Raw genomic sequence first — 24,931 nt, 5'->3', positions numbered from 1 at the left:
CTGAGGTGCAAAACATTCAAAAAGTTAAAGAGCGGTTGTCGTTGTTGTTGCTGCTGTCCGTATTGCTTCCAGTAAGCTGATATGTAGATCATGTATTTACCCTGAAGTAGTACCCGATGTTCAACAATCCAACACACTTGTTAGCTTCGCCCTTGATGCACTTTCTTAGCAAACAAAATGTTTTTGAGCTGTGATATTCCACAGTAGTTGAAATCATTCAATTTTTAGCGAAATACACTCATTTGCAAACAAATTTGTTTTTTTTTCGAGAGACTCACCTAGAACCCAGCTGAATCTCTCGTTTTGTTTGCAAATGAGTGTATTTCGCTAATTTCGTGCAATTTGGTTTCAAGTAGAACATAGGGTTGACGGAAACTTGGGGACTGCCCCTACCTGATGAAACCGGTCGTGACCTGTCGAGGAGTTTTCAGCAACCTCATGAGTAGTATATTCGCTAATTTGGTGCAATTTGGTTTGAAGTAGAACATAAGGTTGACTGAAACTTGGGGACTGCCCCTACCTGATGAAACCGGTCGTGACCTGTCGAGGAGTTTTCAGCAACCTCATGAGTAGTATATTCGCTAATTTGGTGCAATTTGGTTTGAAGTAGAACATAAGGTTGACTGAAACTTGGGGACTGCCCCTACCTGATGAAACCGGTCGTGACCTGTCGAGGAGTTTTCAGCAACCTCATGAGTAGTATATTACGAATACACATTCAGTTTTTGTTTGTAATGTGGGGAGATCTGGAAAGTTTCAATTGGAATTTCATCCTGATTGCAAACCGAGAAGCAGTATGCAGCTGATTCATCGTCAATGAGACTTGTCAACAGTGCACATCTAACCTAATTCGATGGAGTTTAGAAACCGGGACTTCTTGACTATCATTTTGAACACTCGGATGTTTGCTCGCAAGTGACTGATCAGCAGTGAGATTACCTCGCACTTGGACATCACTAATCTTGCAGTCACATGACCCGCCCCGCGTACTCACACTTGCTGATTCACTTCTCGAGTGGTGACTTGTCAGAAGTCTACCTCGTTTTGTCCAATGAGGCTTCTCATTGGCGAACTGGCTTTGAATCCTCAATTATCCGACCTGCTCTGTGCATTTGCTAATAGAATAGATCCTGAAATCTAAACCCTCTGTTAACACTCTCTGTGTTGGTTAAACCTGTTTAGTTTAAAGCGGACAATTTTACACGGATTATCGTCTTAGTATTTACGGAAACCCACGGCAGCGGACCTCCTGAACTAGAGAAATACCATCATTCCCAAACGGCGTCTGTCTTTGCGTCCGATATTTGTAACAGGTGGTGTCATTTAGCAGTTGGAAGGCCTCTTTCGTCGGTCGTAGGTTGCATTTAGTATGATGCAAAACTGGTCTGACCCCATACTTGCAGCCACATTTCAACATTGTTAGTTAGTGTGCCTCTGCCTTACCTCACCATACCTCACGTATTTCACCGTGTCACGTACGGATTCTTGAATACTCACGTTAACTGAACACAAATACAAAATCTACTGAAAAAGGCATGACAAACAGAGGGATGTCAAATTCGCTTGCGCCCACCCTTAATATCCGGTCACAAGATTGACTGAAACGACCGTTTTCCAGCCCCTAACCCTAATTAACTACCAGACTTTGTTCTAGGGGAAAGACTATATCTGAGGTCGTAATTCCTTCACTTATCACACAATTTTTCAGCTCAGCCTCTCTCGAAAAATGAAAACGCATATTTTATGAGAAGGAGAAATTGTCCATCTTGTTGGCACCGATTCGGATATGCGGTTACTTATTAGGTGAGCTTCCAAAGCCCTTTAAAGTTAGTTGTGCCTCCGCACTCTACTGTTCCAATTGTACTGAAACTGTACTAAATCCACTAAATACAATCATTTGAAAATAGTTTGGTTTAAAAGAGATTCATCTGTGAATCAATTGAGTCCCCTTTTATCGGTATCTCGCGAAAAGTACTTTTGTTTGGACATTTGAATGGGTTTCGAGATACCCATTCTGATGTGAAGCATTTGCGCGCACACACACACACACGAAAACAAATTCGATTCCCCCCGCACTGCGAGGAGGAGAATTTCCTCACACTACCAACAATCTATAAGTAGCTCAGTGGACGAATAAACTTCACCCGATGAGTGAAACTTCCATCTGAGAAGTCGTTGCTCGAGGAGCCAGTCAACACGTGTGACCGCGTGATGTGGATCCCGTGATTGAAGGATGAGCGGTGCTACATCCTGTCTAAGTGCGAGTTAATCACACTGCTGATCAGCCACTCGTGGTCGAACGGTTAGGTGTTCAAACTACTAGCCGGGAGGTCACGGGTTCGAGACTCTTCGGAGTTTCGTGAGATGCGCACTGATGATGATTTCCCATAAGAATGAAACAGCTGTACAGTGCTTCCCGGCTTTTCAGCATAGATTGGCTTAACTTGAAGGACGAAAGCTCCACAAAAATCCCAAATCTCCTCATACTTCAAAGAATGAAAATCAGTGAACGACTTTCGAAAAGCTGTTGCATCTTACAGGTGTTTTTGCTTCTTTCATTCCTACTCTACAGATCGAGTGAAGTGTATGAGAAGCTCGGCCTTCAGAAGAATCCATCCAAACTATACTACACAAAGACACTGACTGAATCATTGTACGCACTATCTGATCATTTTTGACGGGATGAACATCGGACAACGCTTCGACGTGATGACGTGGGGTATGTAATACTCTGGGTCACAGACAACAAGACTTGAAAAAGTACACTGTGTTGGCTTACCATGACGGACTCGTTCGATGGTATTATACGTTTTCAAGTCTACAAAATCAGACGAGAACGCAAAACATAAATTACATATTCATTATTGAGCTTATCAAACAGTACCACAGCCTATCGTGTCTCCCAGTCAGCTCGTAAGCTTTGTTTGAGTAGCATGCACTTCTTGTGAGTAACAGAAACCGAAGTTCCAAAATTCAGAATATGACCTGGCTAACTCTGCCATCTTACTTTTATTAAGGGTTATCGGTAAGCGGAAGAAACTACTTTTGCGAAGTCTGGATAGGAAAACAGGACATTTATTACCAGTCAGAACAATACGAGGACTATCTGGGTATAGTCTCTGAATATGAAGTCGAGGTATCCGGACCGCACGACTCCCTTTGACCTTGAAAAGGCAGTATAATTCAGTTCAGCTACGGTGGAACGGTCACGTTTTTGGAACTAAATTTATCCTTCTCTTGAAAGCACGGAGGAATTCGAGGCTCGTATTGTTTAGGTTCTCGTGAAGATTGATTGCTAGCAAGATGGGCCGTCTCGGGGTGATGAACGGTCAAACTGTAGTAACATAAAAGTTGGTTTCGCCAAAAGTCACACCTGAAGCTTGCGTCGCCGAACTTGTCAATAACAACGAGTCCTGAAACACCCAGAAAGCATGTATGTTGACTGACATGTGTTCACCGGTATCAAGTAGCTCCTGAATCACCTACAGAACAGTCAAATTCTTCATTCATTTACTTAGTGATGAAGATACAAATACAATCCTGGTATAAGTCATAGTTTAAAAAAATATCTTTGTACGGTGTGAATGAGTAATTTTTGGTCAGACAGATACCGAACACCAAAGAAGTGCCTTCAATCCCGCAGCAGGCTGCTATCAACACAACAAAGCTGGAAGGAACTCAAATGAGCGCTCAGCACACAACTTGACATATGCTGTCATTGTCAAAAAGATCACCGCTGAGTCCGGCCATAGCGAAGTATCTCAGCGTTCAATCCGTATGGTTGCACTTGTTTGTGGCAATTTTGTCAAGTTGCGACAGCCGCAGGTAACCACACTGATTCCCGAAGTGTGCTGTGATACTGCGATTCAACAGTCGTGTCATGACGTACTACACACACACGTTATTTGAATTTGAGAAAAACTCGATCCCTATGTGATTAGTGACCAAATTTTTCCTCTGTATCTTAAAAGGTTCCCTGTTTGTCCTATCCGGTGGCAAAGGTTTCCGGACCAACTTTGAGCTTTCGATTACGAGAAAAAAGGTTGTCATTTATGGGGTACGAATTTGTGAGCAAGACTACCTGGTTACGCCATTGTAGTTACTGTAGTTGATAGCGCCGAGTCTTCACCGGACAGGTGAATGTCGAGATTTCTCAAATTCATCTGGCACACGAGCACCAGTCTGTGTTATTTCAACGAAACAGCGCCTGTGTATTAGTACCGCTTGGTTGGTTGCTCTGTGGCTACTAATTGCAGAATTAAGTAGTGTAAATTAACAATGTCCTAGACACTATACAATCGGCAGGTTTTCAAGAATGTTGGGAACGGTTTCCAATGTCACACAAGTTGAAAAATCAAGTTCGTAAAAAAAATAGGCATTTGAATTCACTTAGTATCTGTGTTCTGTTCGATTGCATTCCCTTCTTGGTACAAAATTCTCACACGACCTTCAGAAAAGCTACATTAATATCCGGACAAGATTTAGAAGTCATTGCTGTTAAGTAAGACCGCATATAAGCGGATCTGACTTTCTGTATTTTGGCTCTCTGGTGTTTAAGATTCCGGGACGACTTACTATGGACCGACCAAAACACATCAGGCTTCGAAGAATTCGAGGGCGAGTGCTAAGTGGCCAAAGTATCTCTGCTCGTTGTACGAGAACTGGAGAAAATTGTCCCAAAATCGCAGGCTTGCTTTTCTGCCATAATCTGAGTTTTCCAACAATAAATTCTATTCGGTGGCTTGTACACGAATTACCGTATATGTGATCTGAAAATCCGCGTTTTTCAAGTGAACGTGACTTGTTAATTTATAGATTGCTTGTAGATTTCTATTAATTATAACTCACCAACATGATCTGCAACATTTCAAGTAGGATTGGAATCGATGAGATCAACCATCAGAATGGTTCGTAATCTATCTTGCAGTTGTTTTATCACTCATAAAAGAAGTGGAAACCGAATGAGTTTTGGTTTCCCCAGCTGAAACAAACGCACAACTGGTTTCGATAATCATTTAAATACCTCACGGTTGATGCCTCGTAAGATAACACTCTCCCAATTCAGTAAACTATCATCCTTCCTCTTCTCATCCTTCAACGTTTGTGCGGTTGAACAAGTTCTTGATTTTCCATCGTCATCTTCAGGGACCGTCATCCCCCCACACTATCCCTACTATTCGCCGTGACATTATAACAGGGCTGAATCTGTCTCGGCTGCCATGGATTTCCTGCAAATGTCTGATAGAATTTCAATTCATGGACCGTAAATTCGGCTTTCAACCGGTGTGGACGAGATGCATTGATTAGTATATTATTGGTAGTGTCACGTCCTTTGCTATATTAGCCACCTTAACTGAGTACTAAAGCTCAGAAATATGAACTTACGTTTTAGAGTATTTACGATAATGCTTTCGGTGAATTCGTTTTTGGGTGCTGATAGGCAAGCTAAGAACAACCACAACGGCAACGCTTCTTTCTTCTAGGCCTGTCCCAAAATACGCCAGGCATACATGACAAACATTCACATACCTCGAGTAAGCTTCCAATAAAGTTACAACGTTTTAAACTCAGTCTTGAGGCTTTTTCAGCTTCCTATTGTCTATATATAGGTCACTTTAAATCAGAACAGATTACTTGACCATTTATCGCTGAACCAAAGCTCATTTCCCAGAAGTGTTTAATGTGGGTTTCTGTTGATAACCTGAGTCTTTCACCATTAAGTGTTGTGCCAAGGAAGACAGTGGTTAGCAATTCACCAGAGAACCTTCGACTTGTGGAGCTTTGGAGAAAACAAGTGATTAAATGGCGCACACACTCCGTTAAAACTAACCTAAGAATACCACTCAAGTTCATGTAGAGAGCCCCGCCGATGGCTGAGAGTGCTTGTATCTACGAATTGTGTTTCTTTTGTGTCCACTGGTCTAACGTCGACACCGCTAGCAAAAAGGTTACAGGAGGTTTAGGGGAGAGGAAGAACTCTTTCTGAGTTGAACTCATGTTCAATGGGGGTCGGCTTTTCTATTTTATCTTGAGTACCTGGTCACAAAATCCAGGAGTATATCAGGCAATAACTTCGTCCTTACGTTATGTAAGCAAGAGTGGTTTGTCTGAAGTTCTTTCTTACTCCGAATAGACAAGCTGCACAACTAGTTCCCATAACTACTGAGGGTCAAACCTAGGCCATATTACTACCATTTATCACACGTGTTTTCTTGCATAACTGATCTGCCGGAGGCGGATTAGTCAGTGACGAACCAGTTGGCTGTTTTCTGGTAACTGATAACTACCTTATTCCAGGTTTTATCTGCTTTGTGCGCGAACCAAACAGACCTAGTCCGAAAGCGTGCGAAAAAAGTTGTTGACCTAAATGGTTTTTGTCGCTGACGTCCATTATAGACTACTTATTATCAACAGTCTGCCTTAAGAGTAACAAAGGACACCGATGAACTTTCTCCCCTGTTGTATTGGTTTCAACTACGACCAGTCGTCTTTCTGAATGGTGTGTGTGTGTGAATTCGGCTACCTGCCAAACAACTTAGTACAACACTAAACGCGCATTAAACTAAAATGAGGTATTTCATATCAGTGACTTACGCTTCGCATGTGCAATATACAAGACAGCTAGCACAACAGCAAAGAATAATAGACGCATCTTCTACGACCAAAAGATTCCGATCATCTTCTTCAGGCTTAAATCACGGTTTTTATACGTCCTCCCTTCTCATTACCATCAACTATCGCCAAATTAAAAGTTTAACCATCTGATGGCACCCTCATTAGACAATTCGTGTGTTAATTGGGGGGAAAATTAGGTGCTAAATTGGTAGTATTCATCGGACAACCACCATAGGAACTGGCTGTTTCATCAACAACAACTCGTTGGGAGTTCGCGAATAGTCAGAGTTTGGTTCGTCTCCTTCATTCTCGGTAGTCTCTACCTAACTGGAAACCAGAAATTCAGCTCGATCGGGACACGGAAACCTTTATTTTGAGCTACTGGTTGCTGGCTTCTACTCAGAAATCTAACATAGAGTATGTGTTAATCACATGCAGCCTAGAATATCATCCACCGAAAAGCTCTCTATGAAGCATAATTTTAATTTTTTGGACCAGGATTTCTTAAACCACTAGAATGTTTATTTGGACCGTGTAACGGTATACTACTGAGGCATACGAGTAGCATGTATTGTTCTTGAAATTTCGCTTTGTGTCTCGTGAAAAGGGGGGATCTGTTGCGGAATTTGTGGAGTCGCTTTGTACCATTTGCTTGGATTTGAGCAATGAATGATTGGAGCCAATGAATATCCAGGGAAGTTGTAAATGATGCAAATGAGAGTTTTGATCCTCTGTCCGATGGTCTGTAACCGGTTAGTTGGTATTTTCTAATAAATAACTCCACAGTGAAGGCCTTCTTCCTTTCACTGGTAGTCCACACCGATTATCCGAGGCGATCTGTGTGTAACCAAATGGAAACTGTTTAACAAGTCCAAATTTTTCATGGTTTCAGCACGAACTGGTGAACCATGTACCGAATGAGACACAGTGAAGTTAAAGTGACGCTCTCTTCGGGTTTGTAAACGTTGGGTGATTTGCAGTGGGACTTTGATCGTAAACTTACATCCTGTTTTTACATCTACAAAAACACGCATTCGGAGCTGGAACTACCTCCCCTGACCTTTGAGTATATGGGCATTAGATATAATACAAAATATAGGGCGCCATACTTTCGGAAGGCCATCAAGATTTGAGGACATCTTCCTGCGCACTCTCGTGTACTGAATAGGGACTTTTTGATTATGACTGCGGTTCCTTGGTGTGTGGACTTGGGTACAAATGGAACTAGAACGAACGTGTCATCACTTCTGGTCAAAGCCGATTTTTGAACACAGTTACTGAATATTCCTGTAAGAAGTTCCATGACTCCTTTCATTAATGTGTCACAAATCAATCTTGTTTACCTATACATCAGTGTTAATTCTTGGTACTTCTATGTGACGACCGATTGCAGAGAGAGTTAGACGCTCTAAACCTAAGTGTTTCAAAATACGCAAACCGGCCGGGCTTCGGTTGCTGCAAACCATGGTTTTGTTGTCACATAAGTGTATCCGAAAACTCGTAGGGATTGTACCAACAATGTTGATCAGTGGTAGGACAGTCGCTTGTTGTACTCTCCGGCTGTTTTTTTTTCTGATTAGCATTGCTAGATTAGCGGTAGGTCGGCACCCGGCATAGTTGTATGGGGATGCCACTACGGTACGATCGCACCTGATTTCCACTAGATGAGGTTATGGACCCTTTCGATTTGTACGGAATTAGCTTTCAGAAGACTGGAGAGAACAAACGTGTGACACCAAACAAAAGTGGGTGACACGGATTGCTTACCGCTCCTTGCTATCCATCATAGCCGCCATCTATAAAGCCCAGGTAAGACAAACTCGGTAGTGGATGTAAAACAAAAATAGTTTAGTTCTGTAGATAGGCTCAGTCAGTTGGGAAACGTCTGAACCTGGATGAGTAGCCACTGTTTTCGGAAAAGTTTGGAAACACTAGGTAGATTTATTGCTAACGTTTCGCTAGTTTAGTTCTGTAGATAGGCTCAGTCAGTTGGGAAACGTCTGAACCTGGATGAGTAGCCACTGTTTTCGGAAAAGTTTGGAAACACTAGGTAGATTTATTGCTGGGTAACGTTTCGCTTTTGTCTCCGAGCTGACCTGTAACTGTGCGTGGTTGTCAGTTCAGACCAAAGTTCAGAGAATCCCTCTCCCTTAAATAACTATCGGAGTACTAGCTATTCCACATAGACGGAAGAAAAGTTGCAAACGACGTTCATGGGAGATCATCACCTGAACCAGAAGAACTCAACCCCAAAATGGACCCAGAATCATGTAAGTTTCTCCTGGTTTCAGCACGAACTGGTGAACCATGTACCGAATGAGACACAGTGAAGTTAAAGTGACGCTCTCTTCGGGTTTGTAAACGTTGGGTGATTTGCAGTGGGACTTTGATCGTAAACTTACATCCTGTTTTTACATCTACAAAAACACGCATTCGGAGCTGGAACTACCTCCCCTGACCTTTGAGTATATGGGCATTAGATATAATACAAAATATAGGGCGCCATACTTTCGGAAGGCCATCAAGATTTGAGGACATCTTCCTGCGCACTCTCGTGTACTGAATAGGGACTTTTTGATTATGACTGCGGTTCCTTGGTGTGTGGACTTGGGTACAAATGGAACTAGAACGAACGTGTCATCACTTCTGGTCAAAGCCGATTTTTGAACACAGTTACTGAATATTCCTGTAAGAAGTTCCATGACTCCTTTCATTAATGTGTCACAAATCAATCTTGTTTACCTATACATCAGTGTTAATTCTTGGTACTTCTATGTGACGACCGATTGCAGAGAGAGTTAGACGCTCTAAACCTAAGTGTTTCAAAATACGCAAACCGGCCGGGCTTCGGTTGCTGCAAACCATGGTTTTGTTGTCACATAAGTGTATCCGAAAACTCGTAGGGATTGTACCAACAATGTTGATCAGTGGTAGGACAGTCGCTTGTTGTACTCTCCGGCTGTTTTTTTCTGATTAGCATTGCTAGATTAGCGGTAGGTCGGCACCCGGCATAGTTGTATGGGGATGCCACTACGGTACGATCGCACCTGATTTCCACTAGATGAGGTTATGGACCCTTTCGATTTGTACGGAATTAGCTTTCAGAAGACTGGAGAGAACAAACGTGTGACACCAAACAAAAGTGGGTGACACGGATTGCTTACCGCTCCTTGCTATCCATCATAGCCGCCATCTATAAAGCCCAGGTAAGACAAACTCGGTAGTGGATGTAAAACAAAAATAGTTTAGTTCTGTAGATAGGCTCAGTCAGTTGGGAAACGTCTGAACCTGGATGAGTAGCCACTGTTTTCGGAAAAGTTTGGAAACACTAGGTAGATTTATTGCTGGGTAACGTTTCGCTTTTGTCTCCGAGCTGACCTGTAACTGTGCGTGGTTGTCAGTTCAGACCAAAGTTCAGAGAATCCCTCTCCCTTAAATAACTATCGGAGTACTAGCTATTCCACATAGACGGAAGAAAAGTTGCAAACGACGTTCATGGGAGATCATCACCTGAACCAGAAGAACTCAACCCCAAAATGGACCCAGAATCATGTAAGTTTCTCCATCGGCTTAAAACTTGGTGACCCACCCTAACACACAAATCCTTTCGCCGACATCTAACACAGACTTAGCTTGACTTAGCTGATTGGTTCTCCTTCCGCCTTAAATCTCGGTCAACCTCGTAACCTAGTCACTTGACCTGACGAAGCTTCTCTGTCAAAAGCGAAATGTTGCCCAGCCATAAATCTACAGATGGTTCCCAAACTTTTCCGAAAAAGGCAGTTTAGATTGCGTAAAAATTGAAAAAAAGGTAGCCAGATGCCGGAAATTTGGATTATTACCTGTGTCAAAGCATGGGTGTCTTCTGAGGCGGTGTCCAGGTTGCATGGAGCTGATTTCTGATGGCGCTATTGTCTTAAACACGCACTAGACGTTGAGTTATTTTTCTAATAGACACATTTACAGACCGAAATTCCGTCACCAGATATACTGTCTTTGATCGTGTCTCATATTGTGGGTCGCACTCGGTCAAGTTTTTATCCGAAATACAGTCGAAGGTTCAGCAGCATCTTCCCGATGTTAAACGTGTGTTCAAAGCATCACAGATTCGTGTGTTGTTGAGTTCACTAAAGACACTCGTGATTTCAAGCTATTGTTAAAATTTTTCGCGCGCGTTGTGATGCGTCTTACTCACAGAACGCGCTTACTTAAATTGTGAGTGACGAGTGAAATCCCGATGTATTCCTGGGCTTTGATTTTGTCATTTTCATAATGTCCCCTTCAAACTGTCAGTTTCCCGTGTTACACAGTGACACTACTGCTCCAAAGTAAACGACAGATCGTACTGTACATCCGGAGAGGGTCCGGTTCTAGGCTCATAGCGGAGATCCCATTTTCTGTATGCGGTTGACCAAGTGGGTAAGTTCCCATGTGACTTTGGTAATACGCCCATAGTTTTGAAGGACATCAGTGTTGCACGTCTGATGGATAGTTGAGCAATAGGCTGTGCTTTTTATATCAAGCTAGGGATTTTACCTCGAGGCTATTAAGTCTTATGCCCTGTAGCACTAAGTAGAGTAGCCGCAGGTGGACATATCCCACATTTATAGGTTGATTCTGCATGAAGTAGGCTCCTATATCAGTCAATATATCGGGTCAAATGGGAAACAAACCTCGGTCCTCAGCTTTTGTACATGATTGAACACATGGCAATATATTCAGTCATCCTGACGATACAAGATTACATCAGTTTCAACTAGCGCATCCTGTTGTACGGCGGACTGAATTGGGCAATCCAGATTGCCAGCCGAATTCTTTTGAGAGTTAACTGGGTTGAAGCGATAAATACAAGCCACGTCTGACATCAGACTTTCCACCATCTATCAAGAAGGTCAAGTTCCTGAAAGCAACCTCAGAACGCCCGGAACCTACTGCTCCACCAAAAACTCAACAGGAAAGCCCGCAAGCATCCAGGTCAGTCAATCATTCAATCAATTCAGCAAAACCTGATAAGTGTTCAGGCACGCCACAGAAGCACGACCGAATGTGATCAGCGTTCAGGCATTTCATAGAGGCACGATCGATGTTGACGGGTGTTCACTAACGCCTATCAGACAGCCTGGATCAATGTCAGAAAGTCCCCTTTAAATAGCGTGGGGCCGTTGTAACTTTTGCACTCGCACTCGCTTGTTCGGAATATAGCTGTTGTGTTCCCTTCTGTGAGTCTTTTTTCTCCGGCATTACAAACTGGAGCGGGTCAGCAGCAGATACCACAGATTGACGAATTAGCAGATGTGACACCATCTTATTGTTCAACCTGTTTGGAGGGCAGCGTACTTAACTAAGCTACTACTACTGTTCATGAAAGTTGTGGAAGCAATATCGTTACCGAAATTAGTTGGCTGTTCTGTGCGAACAGAATGAGAAATGCCATTGAGCTGGTGAATTGACCCCTTCAAGAACAAACCTGACCTCAAGATGGTGTGATGGGTTTTGGCTTTGTGACTCATTGAGTTCTATCGGGAATCTACGTTTAAGACCAACAGAGTGAATTATTCGGGGGGGGGGGCCCAAGGTAATCGTCTGCTTATCCTCCAGGTTGTCTAACTTGTTTCCTTCTCGCCCTTGGGACCTATCCTAATAGATTGGCAACAGATGGTCCGAATCACTTGCTTGTTGAATGAATCAGTAGAACGAAGGCATTCTGTCTCTCTGGGCAGACTTAATTCTCGGCTGCATTTTATCCATCTTAAATTTACTACTTGGGTAGAATTGACAGAACAACAGAATTAGTAATGAAACAGATCATCCAGGTAGCCATGGACTAGTTAAGCTCTCCCTGACTGAGGTTCAGTGGCTTCTTATGGTGATTATCTTGTCTCCTGCAGAGCACGAATTTTTAAAAGACTCACTACTATCCGCCCTGTTATCTGTTCAAACCACAAAGGAATGGGGATAATGGTCTTTTGCTAAATGAATCTTTTCACGCGTTACGCACTAAACTAATTGCCTCATAATTAATTATGTGGAATTGGAGCACATCATTAACCCCGTCTAATGAGCGTGATGATTTCTCGTGGATGCATGTCTAGCGGTCACAACAGTGTCCTACTTATGCCGTATAACAAGTCTCTACTTCCAAAGTAATTGCACACTGGAAAAATAGAATAACAGGCTGTGCATCATTGCGCAAGCAGTGCTGAGCAACCAGAAAAAGATGAATTATTCAACTCAACTATTACATTGAAAAGACAGTCTTGGATTTCCGTTTGCTCTACCACTTGAAATAGAATGCCAGTTTATCCATGGCTCGCTTCTGCTACAGCAACCACAACCCATCGTTTCTTGTTTATGAGAGTCAGCATTCCTGTTTTGTTTAATATCAGTTTTCCTCAGTAGTAGATCACCTTCAGTAACTTGTGCGGTTTTCTGTATCATTCCTTGAAATGGATATCTTCTGGAACGGCATTCTCTGTCCACAACAAACAGACTGTGCCAACCACTTCCAAGTTTTCAGACTTCACAAATTCGAGCTTGATAGATTGTGTTCAAGAAACTAACTAGGTGACTATTTTTAGGAACTGATATCCGGGGAGGTGACAGATCTCATTTTTTTAGAGCCCTGCAAGAAATGTACTTGCCAGTATGTGTAGCTTAATTAGGTTAACAGACGTTTTGCACTTTCGTCAAGCTAATTCTCTTCCCTTTACAGAGATTTTTTAAGAAAAATTTTGGAAAAATTGTGAATGAATTTGTCAACTTTTTTTCCGGCAGGACTTCTGAAATGGTTTTCTGTGTATCCGTCTTGAGTCATTCCCGTAGATCATCTCGAAAATGCTAACATCATCCTTCTCACAATATTCAGTAACACCTCTCACGCAACTACGTTAAAAACCTAGATGTTTTAACGAAGTGGGGTACTTTCTTCGACGAATAGGTAGTTTAAACAAAAAATCAGGTTTTCTAAACTTGTAACTTACGCACTATATCCGCTGGCTTTCGATGCGCTTTAATGGCTAATGTAAAGGCTTTTCACGGCTCAGAAAACTGTACGAATGTTTTCTATAGAACTACACATATCGGCACATATCGCCCTACACTGGTGAAGTTTTCAATCTGATATCTTGACGACTTTTGGCTGGTTTTTTAGTTTGATGTGGCCATAATATGGCAGTCACGAAGCTTCATAGATGACCAAGTTGGAGTAATTCATTAGCTAGGAGGCCTACAAAAAATGGTACCTTTCTCTCGTCCATACATACCACGTGTCGTCAGATCCGCCCCCCCCACCCACCCCGCCCCGCAGTTCGCCCCACGTACTTCGAAAATTTATCTTTAAAACCGCTCATTGGGCACTAGCCTTCCTTTATCCACTTACATATGGCAACGAGAAAACAAGAAATTGCAAGATGTGCACACTGCCAGTGCAATGGTGATACTACTAATGAGCAGTATGTTTTCTCGTAAATTTGCTTTGTGTCTCTTGAAAAGTGAGATTTATTGCGGAATTTGTGGCGTCGCTCTGAAGTATTTGCTTGCAATCGAGTAACAGGAATATCTAATCTAAGAAAGTTCAGGAAGACGCGTTCAAGGAGAAGATGGACAATCAGTTTTGTGAACACGATGCATATGGGAGTTTTCCTCCCCTGTCCAATAGTCTGTAACTTTTCAGTTGGCATTTTCTAATGAATAACTCCGCAGCAAAGGCCTTCTTCCTTTCACCAGTAATCCACTTAAACGATAATCTATTTCAGTGTGTGACGAAGGTCGAATAGCCTGTGTAAAAAAATCAGCTGAACGATCAATTACCGAGAGCCTGTTAAAATGTAAACCAATCAAACAACATAGAGCTTTTGTAGGCGACACTCGAAACTTTTCGTTTGCTGATCGCTGGTACCTCATTGTTGAGCAGACCGACCGATTTGTTCTCACTCAATGGTGAGGGAACTCCTTTAATGATCCATTCGAATCAACTTCCCAAAATTTGATACAGATGGCAGACTTGTTGTTGTTTGGATTGTTGGTCGTTAAGTCGTTCTGTGCAATATCTCGGCTGGCTTCAACGATTACAGAACAAGCAGAAGCGAAGCATTTCGCATAAACGTAAGAATTTTCAGAAGGATAAACAGAAATTAGGATCACAGTACCTAACTGGTTCTGCTTGGTCGGTTGGCCATGGGCCATTTGAGTTTTCCTTTTGACTGATTTGTTTGCACCCACAGTTTCGTAGCCTCCAGCCTGATTCAACCGATTTATCTGCATAGGGAATCGACCAACTGACCAGTTTCGGTCAGATATTGCGGACTAAGTGGCTAAGTCCGAATGACCTAAAGAGGTTGATTGACAGACAGGTTGAAGATCACGTCTTTTCTGTCTTTCTAACCCAGATCCTCAGGCTTTTAAGGTGATGTTATCTAATTCCGTGGCGGACCTAGTATCAACTTGCAAACAAAGACATAGATGACCATTAGTGAATCGTAGACCAACCGCTTGTCTTGATGTCTGGTATCGAATTTTCGGATGGTGCAGACAGAATACTTCCATATACCGCTGTCGAATGTTCTACTTCTAAATCTGTTCAGCGGACTCTCAAGTCATGTAGCCCTTGGATGGGAGTAGCTTGCATAGTGTAATTTTGTCCGCCATGTGCATCATTGCTGATTTTTGAGGTTAATACATCCATCCGCTAAGCGAAAAGGACAACAGCACTCTGATCGGTTAACCATCACATGAAATGTTGATTTGGGTTGGCGATTTTAGAGACCAGTTTTCTGTCAAGCTGTAAATTTGAGAAAAACAACGCTGAAGTGTGACAATCTGGCACATGTGTGCTACATCTTCACATCTGCACAAATGAGAATGGACACGCACAAAACTAAGTTTTACAAAAGAACAACTCTTCCCCAACTCTATGATGCAAATGGATGTTCAGTTTCACATCACTCTCGTTTTGAACAGTCGTCCTCCTGTCCTGGCGCAATTATTCATGTGAATCCACACCAAAGGGGGGAAGCACTGGACTCGAGTTTCGCTCTTGTTAGAGCTCATCAGCAGTGCATATCCAATGGCCGTGCCGGGTGTGGATTCACATGAATAACTGCACCAGGACAGGAGGACGACTGTTCAAAACGAGAGTGATGTGAAACTGAACATCCATTTGCATCATAGAGTTGGGGAAGAGTTGTTCTTTTGTAAAACTTAGTTTTGTGCGTGTCCATTCTCATTTGTGCAGATGTGAAGATGTAGCACACATGTGCCAGATTGTCACACTTCAGCGTTGTTTTTCTCAAATTTACAGCTTGACAGAAAACTGGTCTCTAAAATCGCCAACCCAAATCAACATTTCATGTGATGGTTAACCGATCAGAGTGCTGTTGTCCTTTTCGCTTAGCGGAGAAGCTAATTCGCAAACGTTCCCTCGTCAATCAAAACAACCTTAAAAGGGTGCGCCGGATGCCAAGATTGATGAAGAGATTAACAGTTGCTTGTACGGCGGCCAATGAACTCTCCAGAGGCACAATTCTCAGCCATTCGCGTCACCACCAACTGGGTTTGTTTTCTATCCATTTCGTTCGACCTTCAAAGTCCAATCAGGGTACATATTCCATTTTTTCTACCAGGCACCTTTCCCCAGCCTTCCCAGCTAGTTCCAAAAATTAAAGGCTACTAACTACCACTGACCTATTGAAGGGATCTGGCCTTCATCACCATTTTTAAATACATGTGGCTTTGCTGAGGGTCTTTACTAATGCAGCCCTAGACACAAGCAGAACCAAGTCTGTTGGTTACTCAGTGGTGGTTACTCGGTGGTCTGTTCGCTGAGCTACTGGGGAGAATACATGCAAGCAAGCATCCGCTGAGGATGTGTCACTGTAGAGGCTTTTCACCAGGCGGAACTTTCCCACCTACAAGAAGTTTTAAGCGTACAACACCAAGCGTTTTGATAGCGTACCGGAATGTTGGTAGCTCGAATGCTTGATCAGGCGGTCACAGGTCAAGCTCAGCGAACAGCTCAGAGGCCGCCTGATCACACACTAAAAACCTTACCCAGACTACCAATGTTGCGGTGCATTTCCAAGAACCAAGACTGATGACTGATGTATCACCGTGTACTGAAAATATCAGAATTTTATGCGCCAGTTTGAGGTTAGAAGTCTTCATTTTTCTAGTATAAATATCTCATTGCTATCTGTTTTAATCGTCTGCTGGCGTCTTAACTTGAAGCTCAGCTGGAAGCATGATTGAACGGAATCTGTGGACATGTAACCAGCATACTGTGTGCCACACTGGGCCTTTCTTTATAATAACGATAAGCCTGAATCTGCAAAGCTGTTATCACGGCAGCCTACGCACGTTACATCAACTGTTAAAATGTATGACAACACCGTATTACTTGTAAATCTACTAGTAGGTCATACTCTTCAAGAAATTTCAAGAGCATCATTTCCTGAGTTGCGTAAAGGACAATGCAGGCGATACGTCCAGGTGTCTTTTCTGGACAAAATAACTTACATAATTTTACGTGGAATATGCTTGCGCTGCTGTTGACTAACTATAAATTGTAATGCAGTTGATATTCGCGTGGTCGAATATCTGGCTGATATTATCTAGAATCCAGAATGCTGTTTGAGGGGGCACAACCTTTTCCACTAAAATGTTTATTGACTGTTAGAGGGCACGACGACTTTGCGTGGTAACAAAGGGTCAAGCTGGCAGTGACTCAACACGAACACTTCCATCTCCGTCTGGGCTATCCAGGGTTCTTGGTGTTTCTTCTGTAGGGATTCCACAAAGTTTTGTATATCACGATTTCTTAAATGAACTGACAAAGTCATTTCAGCCATGTTAAAACGAAGTCGGGCAAGAAGTAGGAAATTGCATGAAGTTGCCAGCTATGTGAAGGACAGATCTTTTTAGTTTACCGCCTTTCCAGCATGAATTTTACAAACTTTCCTCTGGCTACCCGTAATATCCAACTTTACGTCCATTTTTTATATCTGAGCCAACGAAGTTCATCACACAATGTAATAGGTGCACTCAGCGCATCTAACAGAGTTGTACTGCGTTCACACCTTGTACCAGACAGTCGGGATCCCTCTGTCCACAATCGTTGGCCAAGTCTCCAGACCATTCATCCTTACCTTAATACCACTTCTGGAAGTAATAAATGAAAACGCGTTCACCGCGTCTACACCGGGCTAAAAATTAGAAGGCCCAATGTAGCTACCAGGTCAGTGTTGGAAAATGGCTGATGGTCCTGCGTACTTTGTTATCTCTCTGCTGCACTCTAGCACATAGGTGAGTGTCTTGCTCCAACACCAAAGCAGATCTATTCATCAATCAGATTTTTGACTACTCAGTACAACAAAATGGAGAAGTCATATGGCCTGTGCGCAGTCACAAAGCTGTGAAACATCCAACACGGTCTCATCCTAGCGGTTGTGCACTTGCAAAATCAAGTTTTGTTTATGAGGTTATTTTGCCACCGAATCAAGACGTGCTTCATCAACTGTAACATACTTGAAGTAACAGCGCCAATCCCACTAGGAACAGGTGCCGACTCATTACCAATGAACTGCACAAGATCTATGCAGCTCGATTAGTGGGAACATACCCTCAATCATTTGGATAGAGTGAACTTGAGTGCAGATGGCATCCATCCAAGATGCTCTCGCATACCACAGCTTTGCTTCATCAGCAGAGGTGCTTATTTACTAAAACAACGTGAATCACTGGTGACAAGGAACCGGGCAGATATATGGTTGCTCACATGGGGGGTGATACCATTCGATGATTCAGTACAGTCTAATAGCATGGAGAACCCAAAAATAACGTCTTGAAACTTTGTAAAGTTGCGTGATAACCACATAGGTTGGAGTGAAAAACTGCACATTTCGTCCGGATTATGGAGTTTGAAACACTTTCATAGGTAATCTAGGGTTCCACTTCGGTATCCACAATCAAAGCGTCACGGTAGACAGCTTGCATAGAAGTTAGAAATGATTAACTTGAAACACTACGGTTTATCACTTAACCAACTGGACATTTGACCGAGGAGTTTGTTTGAGAACGGGGAGTTTTTCATTCAATCACAAAGTAATTATTAATTCTGACCTGAATGCTAGTCAGCTACAACAATGATAGTCCGTCTACTGTGGCTCCTGTGCAATCGGCTGTGAGCGCAATGGCTGCAGCAGTTTCGGAGTTTCTCTGGTCGATGTGGCGATTTGAAGAATAGTGAAAAATGGAATCGTATTACCAGTCCCACCGCTTTCAAAACATACGTAACTGAATCCTGACTGCGAGGTATGTTGACGAAAGGTAAAAGTCACACCTAAAGCGCGTCTGCGTTGACCAGATCCTTCGAGTAGCCAGGTAATTGGTGTGAGAAACATGCGTATCACCGCAGAGACCAGTCCAAAGTTGTCCTTCTCTGCGTAAGAAATGCGCTCAATAAACGCACATTTGGAAGCCAGGTCACTGCGTGGCCTTTTAGCAGACAATGCTCTGGACTCCGAAACTTCAAGCCTGTTTCGCCAGGTTCTTGTGTTAACCGGCCAAAGAGCCACACTTCTCGGAGCGCCGAATGCAAGTGCCTGCCAGAAGGCCGAAAGTGTCATGGAGATATAACTTCATAAGCTCAGATATAATATCCCACTTAATATGTACTAGTATCTATCACACACTTGTCTACTACTCGAAAATAACTAGTTTCGGTGAAGGACCACCCATATGTGTACATCAGTCAACTTCTCTGCAAACCCAGTTCATTCACCACCTTATTGCCAAGCGACCCCTAATGTTTGTTTTCAGAAGGACTTCGATAAAAGACCGCGTTTGGCAAGTAACTCCCGAATACTCTCAAATCAGTAGGTCCACGTCTACACGGAACTGCTCACCACTTGAAATTGAATCCTGGCATCGATATGAACCAAAAAATGTTTCAATCTTATTACATGAAGATGTCATTAAAGCTGCTGGTAAACGTAGTTTCTGAGAATAGGGTGAAATGGTTCATATGCCCCAGGCACAACTGCGAGCCAACTAGACTTTGTCAGATCAGACAAGGAAACAGGAATTTACGGCACTGACCATTGGACTGGATGCGAAACTCATTCAGATCAGTAGTCCCAAAGTCAGTGTTGACACAAATGCCCCTGAAGGCACGCTAGCTTTTTTAGAAAGATAATCGTCATAAAGCGGCGAAACGGTGAAACCGAAATTTTCAAGTTCGTGTACAAATTATATGAACCTAAAAAATTAGGACTATCCGTTTGACGTACTGTGAACCGTAGAGCAATCGAGACACGAACATGTTCAGATGACGCACCCGGTCAGTGCACCGGGAGATTACACGCGAGCTCAACCTGAAAGCTTCAAGCATAGTTCGTTTAATCCGCTTCAGTCACTTCACTTTATTAACGAATTCTGGTTCTGACTTGGAGCGTACTTATACTCGATGCCTGAGTTATTATTATGCCTTTGGCCTTTCACCTCGAGCTTAGTTGTAACGCACCAATTTGCACGTGAGGAATGAGGCTCGTTGTGGAATTCCCGCATGCGGCACGTATATTGTATTCCCCGAAAACACACAAGGAAGTAGGCCTGCCCTTCGGCAATGCCAGAAACATTGTATTCCGACGCGCGAAGCAAACACAGTGGGAGTTAGTTAAGAAAACTAATGGAAGAATACATGCGTATCGTGTAAAACACATGTTTCTCAACACTAAGTGCACTGCCGCACTGGGAAATGTCATGCTAACCGAACTTCGTGGCCACAACAAATCTACATAAGTAGCCAACAAATGAATGTCCAATTCAATGTCTTAATTGCTTTACCTGATAAATACACAATGGAAGCGTGATACAACCGTTGGGAAACCACGCACAACGTAGTGACGAGCTGGCTATCTGAGTGCATGAATTCGGAAGTGTAAGTGGGCGTGTTGTATAACACTGAATAGGATACAGGTACTTTACTTGTTGTTACAATATAAGATGATGAGTTCAACTCACTGCATTTCAAAAATATCAGTGAGGATAACATCAAAGACCCTGATTCTTAGTAGATCAGCCTACGTTTTTAGCTAGACTTGTCGGGTGACTAACCAATCGAATCACAAACACAATGCACACGTGAAGACGTACCACAAGCAGCAAAGCGTGAATCGATGTAGTTTGAGATAACTTCAGATTTTCCAGTACTAAGTTGGAACTCAGCATTGTCATCATCCACAGCACGTTTGTGTCGAGAAATGAGGCGTTGCAGCCAAAAAATCACAATTTATTTTAAAGCCTTTAAAAAAAGGAGTAAAAGTAATGAGAAAGAGAAGACGTACCACAAGCAGCAAAGCGTGAATCGATGTAGTTTGAGATAACTTCAGATTTTCCAGTACTAAGTTGGAACTCAGCATTGTCATCATCCACAGCACGTTTGTGTCGAGAAATGAGGCGTTGCAGCCAAAAAATCACAATTTATTTTAAAGCCTTTAAAAAAAAGGAGTAAAAGTAAATGAGAAAGAGACTTAGTGCTGAGCTATCACAATCACTACGAGGTGCCTAGTCCTCTAGATACTCGTTCGGACAATCTGGATAGAAACTGACAGCAAGAACGCCAATAGGTCATATCTTGCGGCTTCTACAACCATGCACAGGCGGAATCTTGTCCATCCTATACTGGGAGACGATTCGCCGCGAGTCTCAAGAATTTTACTAATGGATTTCATACCCCTCCGCTAAGTTAAAGAATGATCACCACTTTGCTTGGGTACGGAAAACGATACTCTTGTCGACAAACGATGATGTGGTGTGTACTACACATGTCCTACCCAGCGCAGCGTCTAGTGCTGAACACATTTTTTGTTGAGGTCTCTGTTGCACAGCCGACTCAATGTTATCATGAAGAACGAGAAACTGTGTTTGGAGTCCTTAAAATTGACTTCTCCAAAGTATGTCACTTGCAAATCCGAATTTGTTTGTAAATGAGTGTGTTTCGCTAATTTCATGAAATTTCAGTTCAAATAAAACATAAGGTTGACGGACATTTGGAGACTGCGCCTTCTTGATGAGCCCCAAGAAGGGTGAAACAAGTAGAGGGCTGTCGACGAATTTTCATCAACCTTGAAGGACATTAAGATAGAGGATTTTGGAACTTATGCGGAGACAATGTGGTGCATACCTGCCAGATAATAGGGCTTCGCTTCATAGACTGACTTTAGAGTGTCCAAAAGTTGAAGACACGTACTTTGTTTGGTGTTGTCAGACCCTAGTTCAGGATTTCTAGTAGAAAAAAGCTTTGGCGAGTATTTTAAAGCTGGTATGAATTTAAAACCATAAGACTCGAAACTTGTACCCTGAAGCTGCAGTGATGCCCAAGCAAAGGACCTCTGCCTGGTAAGGCTAAAACAGATCTATCAGTAAAGACAGAAAAAGAGGTTCAAGATTAAAACGCCGTTGGAGCTCGAGATAGCTGATTGGTCAAGGCACGGACCTACCGGCCGGAAAAGATGTGGTTCAAACCTAACCTCAGCATCTCGACCACGCCTGTCTAGGCTTGAGCAACCTAGCAGTGTCTCAGCTCCCGCACTTCCTCTAGGTAGCTTGACGTTACAGCCGAATAAAGGAAACACACTGTTGATATCATACAAGACGAAGGAACTGACTGCGAGAGCGGCCTAGAGCAGGTGTAAGCAGGAGTGGGAACAAGACTAGCATTTTTGAGTGAGGAAAGACGGACGAGATGTACACTGTCACAAGCTTCCTGAAAAAAGCTCACCAGGATCAACAAACCGAAAACCCGCAGCCATGCGAGACAAACTAATTTCTATTTTCTCAAAAAGTTTCTCTGCAATGCTGAAATAGAAATGTGTTTGTTGTTTGCACTATACGTGTCATCGTGCGGGTTTTGGGGGGGGTGGCTTGGTGTCCGATTTCAGTAGCACTCCACTCCCGCTTTAGCGTCGTATGTGTGGCTAAAGTGTATTTCCAATCAACAAAACAACACTTCTTAATAGTTTATAGTCGCTTCCAATGTTGCGTGATAACGGTTATCCCGGTTGCCGGCAACCTGAAGCTTAAAAGTTGAGATATACCTCACAAATACAGATCAATAACAATAGAAAACTAGCATATAGAAAATGTATACAGACCGACTGTGCTTAGGGTGCTTACAACCAGAGTTAAGAACATGGTGTAAAAGGTCAAAATTAGAAAGGGGACTCACAAAAATGCGGCATTCAAAACGTGAAATAGAACTTTATCGTCAATCAGACAAAGACTATCTGGGTTTTCACACGATTCCTTGGAACAGCCAGGCACAGAGAATGGTAGGTACGGGTATAATTCGAGTTAACGTGCAACACGAGTCTCTCTTCAGCCACAACCATATCAAAATTCATTTCTGTTTGCTTACTACTTACACCGCGACAAGGAGTGTGTTCAACAAATGGATATTTGTGCGCCAACTGGCGACACATCACAGCGGCGAATTTCGCGTTAGCCTCTCTTACATGTGAATAGCCAAATTTCAAACAGCGTTCGACTAATCCATATTTTATGCGGTTGAAAAGCCATGTATCTCGCGGTGCAGGGAACCAGTGTCTACCGAACGGTCGGAAATACAGCGGAAACACTATTTCATGCGGCCAGATGAAACGCTGTGCGGGTGATGAAGCAATATCCTTCACATGCGTTCCGTTTGATGTGAAATAACAAATGTCCATGAAAGGCCATCCATACATGCGTACGGGTCGACTTTTTTCTACATCCAGCTCTTTCTCCGCTTGGTTAATGAGCGGTCCATAAAGTTTGTCCCTGGGTTCACTGGTATAAAGATTGTAGTGAGGACGGAGTTTGAACAGAATTTGTCTAACTTTGTCTCGAATTGACACATCCACAAGAACATCAGCATCATCGTCCCATGGAATAAAATCATGATGTCGATAGGAACCCAATAGTGTCCCACCGTACAACATGAACCGGTCCCCCAAACCATTGGCAAACATGGTTTCGGAGAATGTATGTAGCAGTCTTCTGGTTAGTTTTCGTTGTGCGTCGCTCATCACTGGTTCATAGGCTGGAGGAAGTGGAAGGAATTCCCCTCGGAGATTTGTATTCCTTGCTGGATGCGCTGCAACTGGGTCTTCGGGCCAGTCGAGCGATTCCAGATCAACTAGGGATGCAGACACTTTCGGTGAGGACTGAGAAGGAAAGACGCGGAAATCATCTGGGTCTATGCTTGGGATGCCAGATGTATTGTCCGGTCTCCCAGCAAACACAAAGTGAATGATCTGAATTGAGTTGAAATGCTGCAACAAAGTGATCACCACGCCGATACAAGAGATCAGGACCAGGGCTTTGATGAATTTTAGTGACGTCGCTTGATTATCTGAATTTCCTTGACTCATTATGAGCAGCATCGTCGATGTTCAAACTGTTCCCAATAATATCCTGAAGATGAGTGAAACATTTGAGAGAAGGGCTTACCAAGCAATGCCATATTCAATCTAGGTAACCCTCACTCAACTGCGCACTGATGATGTATCCCCGGCTGGGCAGGAACTGGTTGCAATCTAATTGCCAAGCTCGGCGGCAAACAGATCAATGACCATCCGTTCGAGCAGCATTGCACACATCTATTTATCTGGAAAGCGTGGGTATTCTACATGAGTGAACCAAGACAACCAGCAACTTGTTCATTGCTGACAGAAAGAAATCGGCTACCTGCGTATGCTACAGTGTGTGAGTGATCAAGAAAGACAGTCCAATTCTTTTAATATATTGAAACGATGGTTATTCGGTAAAGACCTTCGAGATTCAGTCATATTTAGTTTATTAGATGTGTATATTACTCGCACTCGGCTCACCGGTCCCAATCGCTAACCCAGCTCAAGTATCAAGTATAAAAATGAATGATCAGACTTGTTTTCTGGTAATATTCGATCTGAGGACGGTCCATAAGCATACAAGGTTGACGGAGTTCAGAGATAAGTGGACTGACAAATTGCGCGTGCATGTATACATGTGTATGTGTGGGGTATGTGGTTACTAGAAAGTCCTCGTTGCAGTCCGAGCAAGTCACATGGCCCAGGTTTACGAGAACCAGATGTTTTTCGAAAAAGTTTGGTGACAATCGGTAGATTTACTGCTGGGCAACGTTCCACTTTTGACACAAAAGCTTCGTCACGCCAAGTGACTAGGTTCCGAGATTGGTGGAGATTTAAGGCGGAAGGAGAACCAGTCAGCTAAGTCAAGCTAAATCTCTGTTGTGTGTCGGCCGAGGGATTTTTGTGTGCTAGGGAGGGTGAACAAGTATTGG

At 43.0% G+C, this 24,931-nt stretch overlaps 1 protein-coding gene across 1 annotated transcript; it reads right to left on the bottom strand.

Moving 5' to 3' along the window:
- Positions 1–22,880: 22,880 nt before the first annotated feature.
- Positions 22,881–24,032, bottom strand: T265_02485 (hypothetical protein; the record flags this gene model as incomplete). Its single annotated transcript, XM_009166734.1, has 1 exon — positions 22,881–24,032. One exon carries the CDS (start codon positions 24,030–24,032, stop codon positions 22,881–22,883), a length of 1,152 nt encoding a protein of 383 aa, XP_009164998.1.
- Between the last annotated feature and the right edge of the window lie 899 nt (positions 24,033–24,931).

This window comes from Opisthorchis viverrini (genome assembly GCF_000715545.1).
Source record: "Opisthorchis viverrini unplaced genomic scaffold opera_v5_30, whole genome shotgun sequence".
NCBI classification, from domain to species: domain Eukaryota; kingdom Metazoa; phylum Platyhelminthes; class Trematoda; order Opisthorchiida; family Opisthorchiidae; genus Opisthorchis; species Opisthorchis viverrini.
This window is presented reverse-complemented; position numbering and strand designations above follow the sequence as displayed.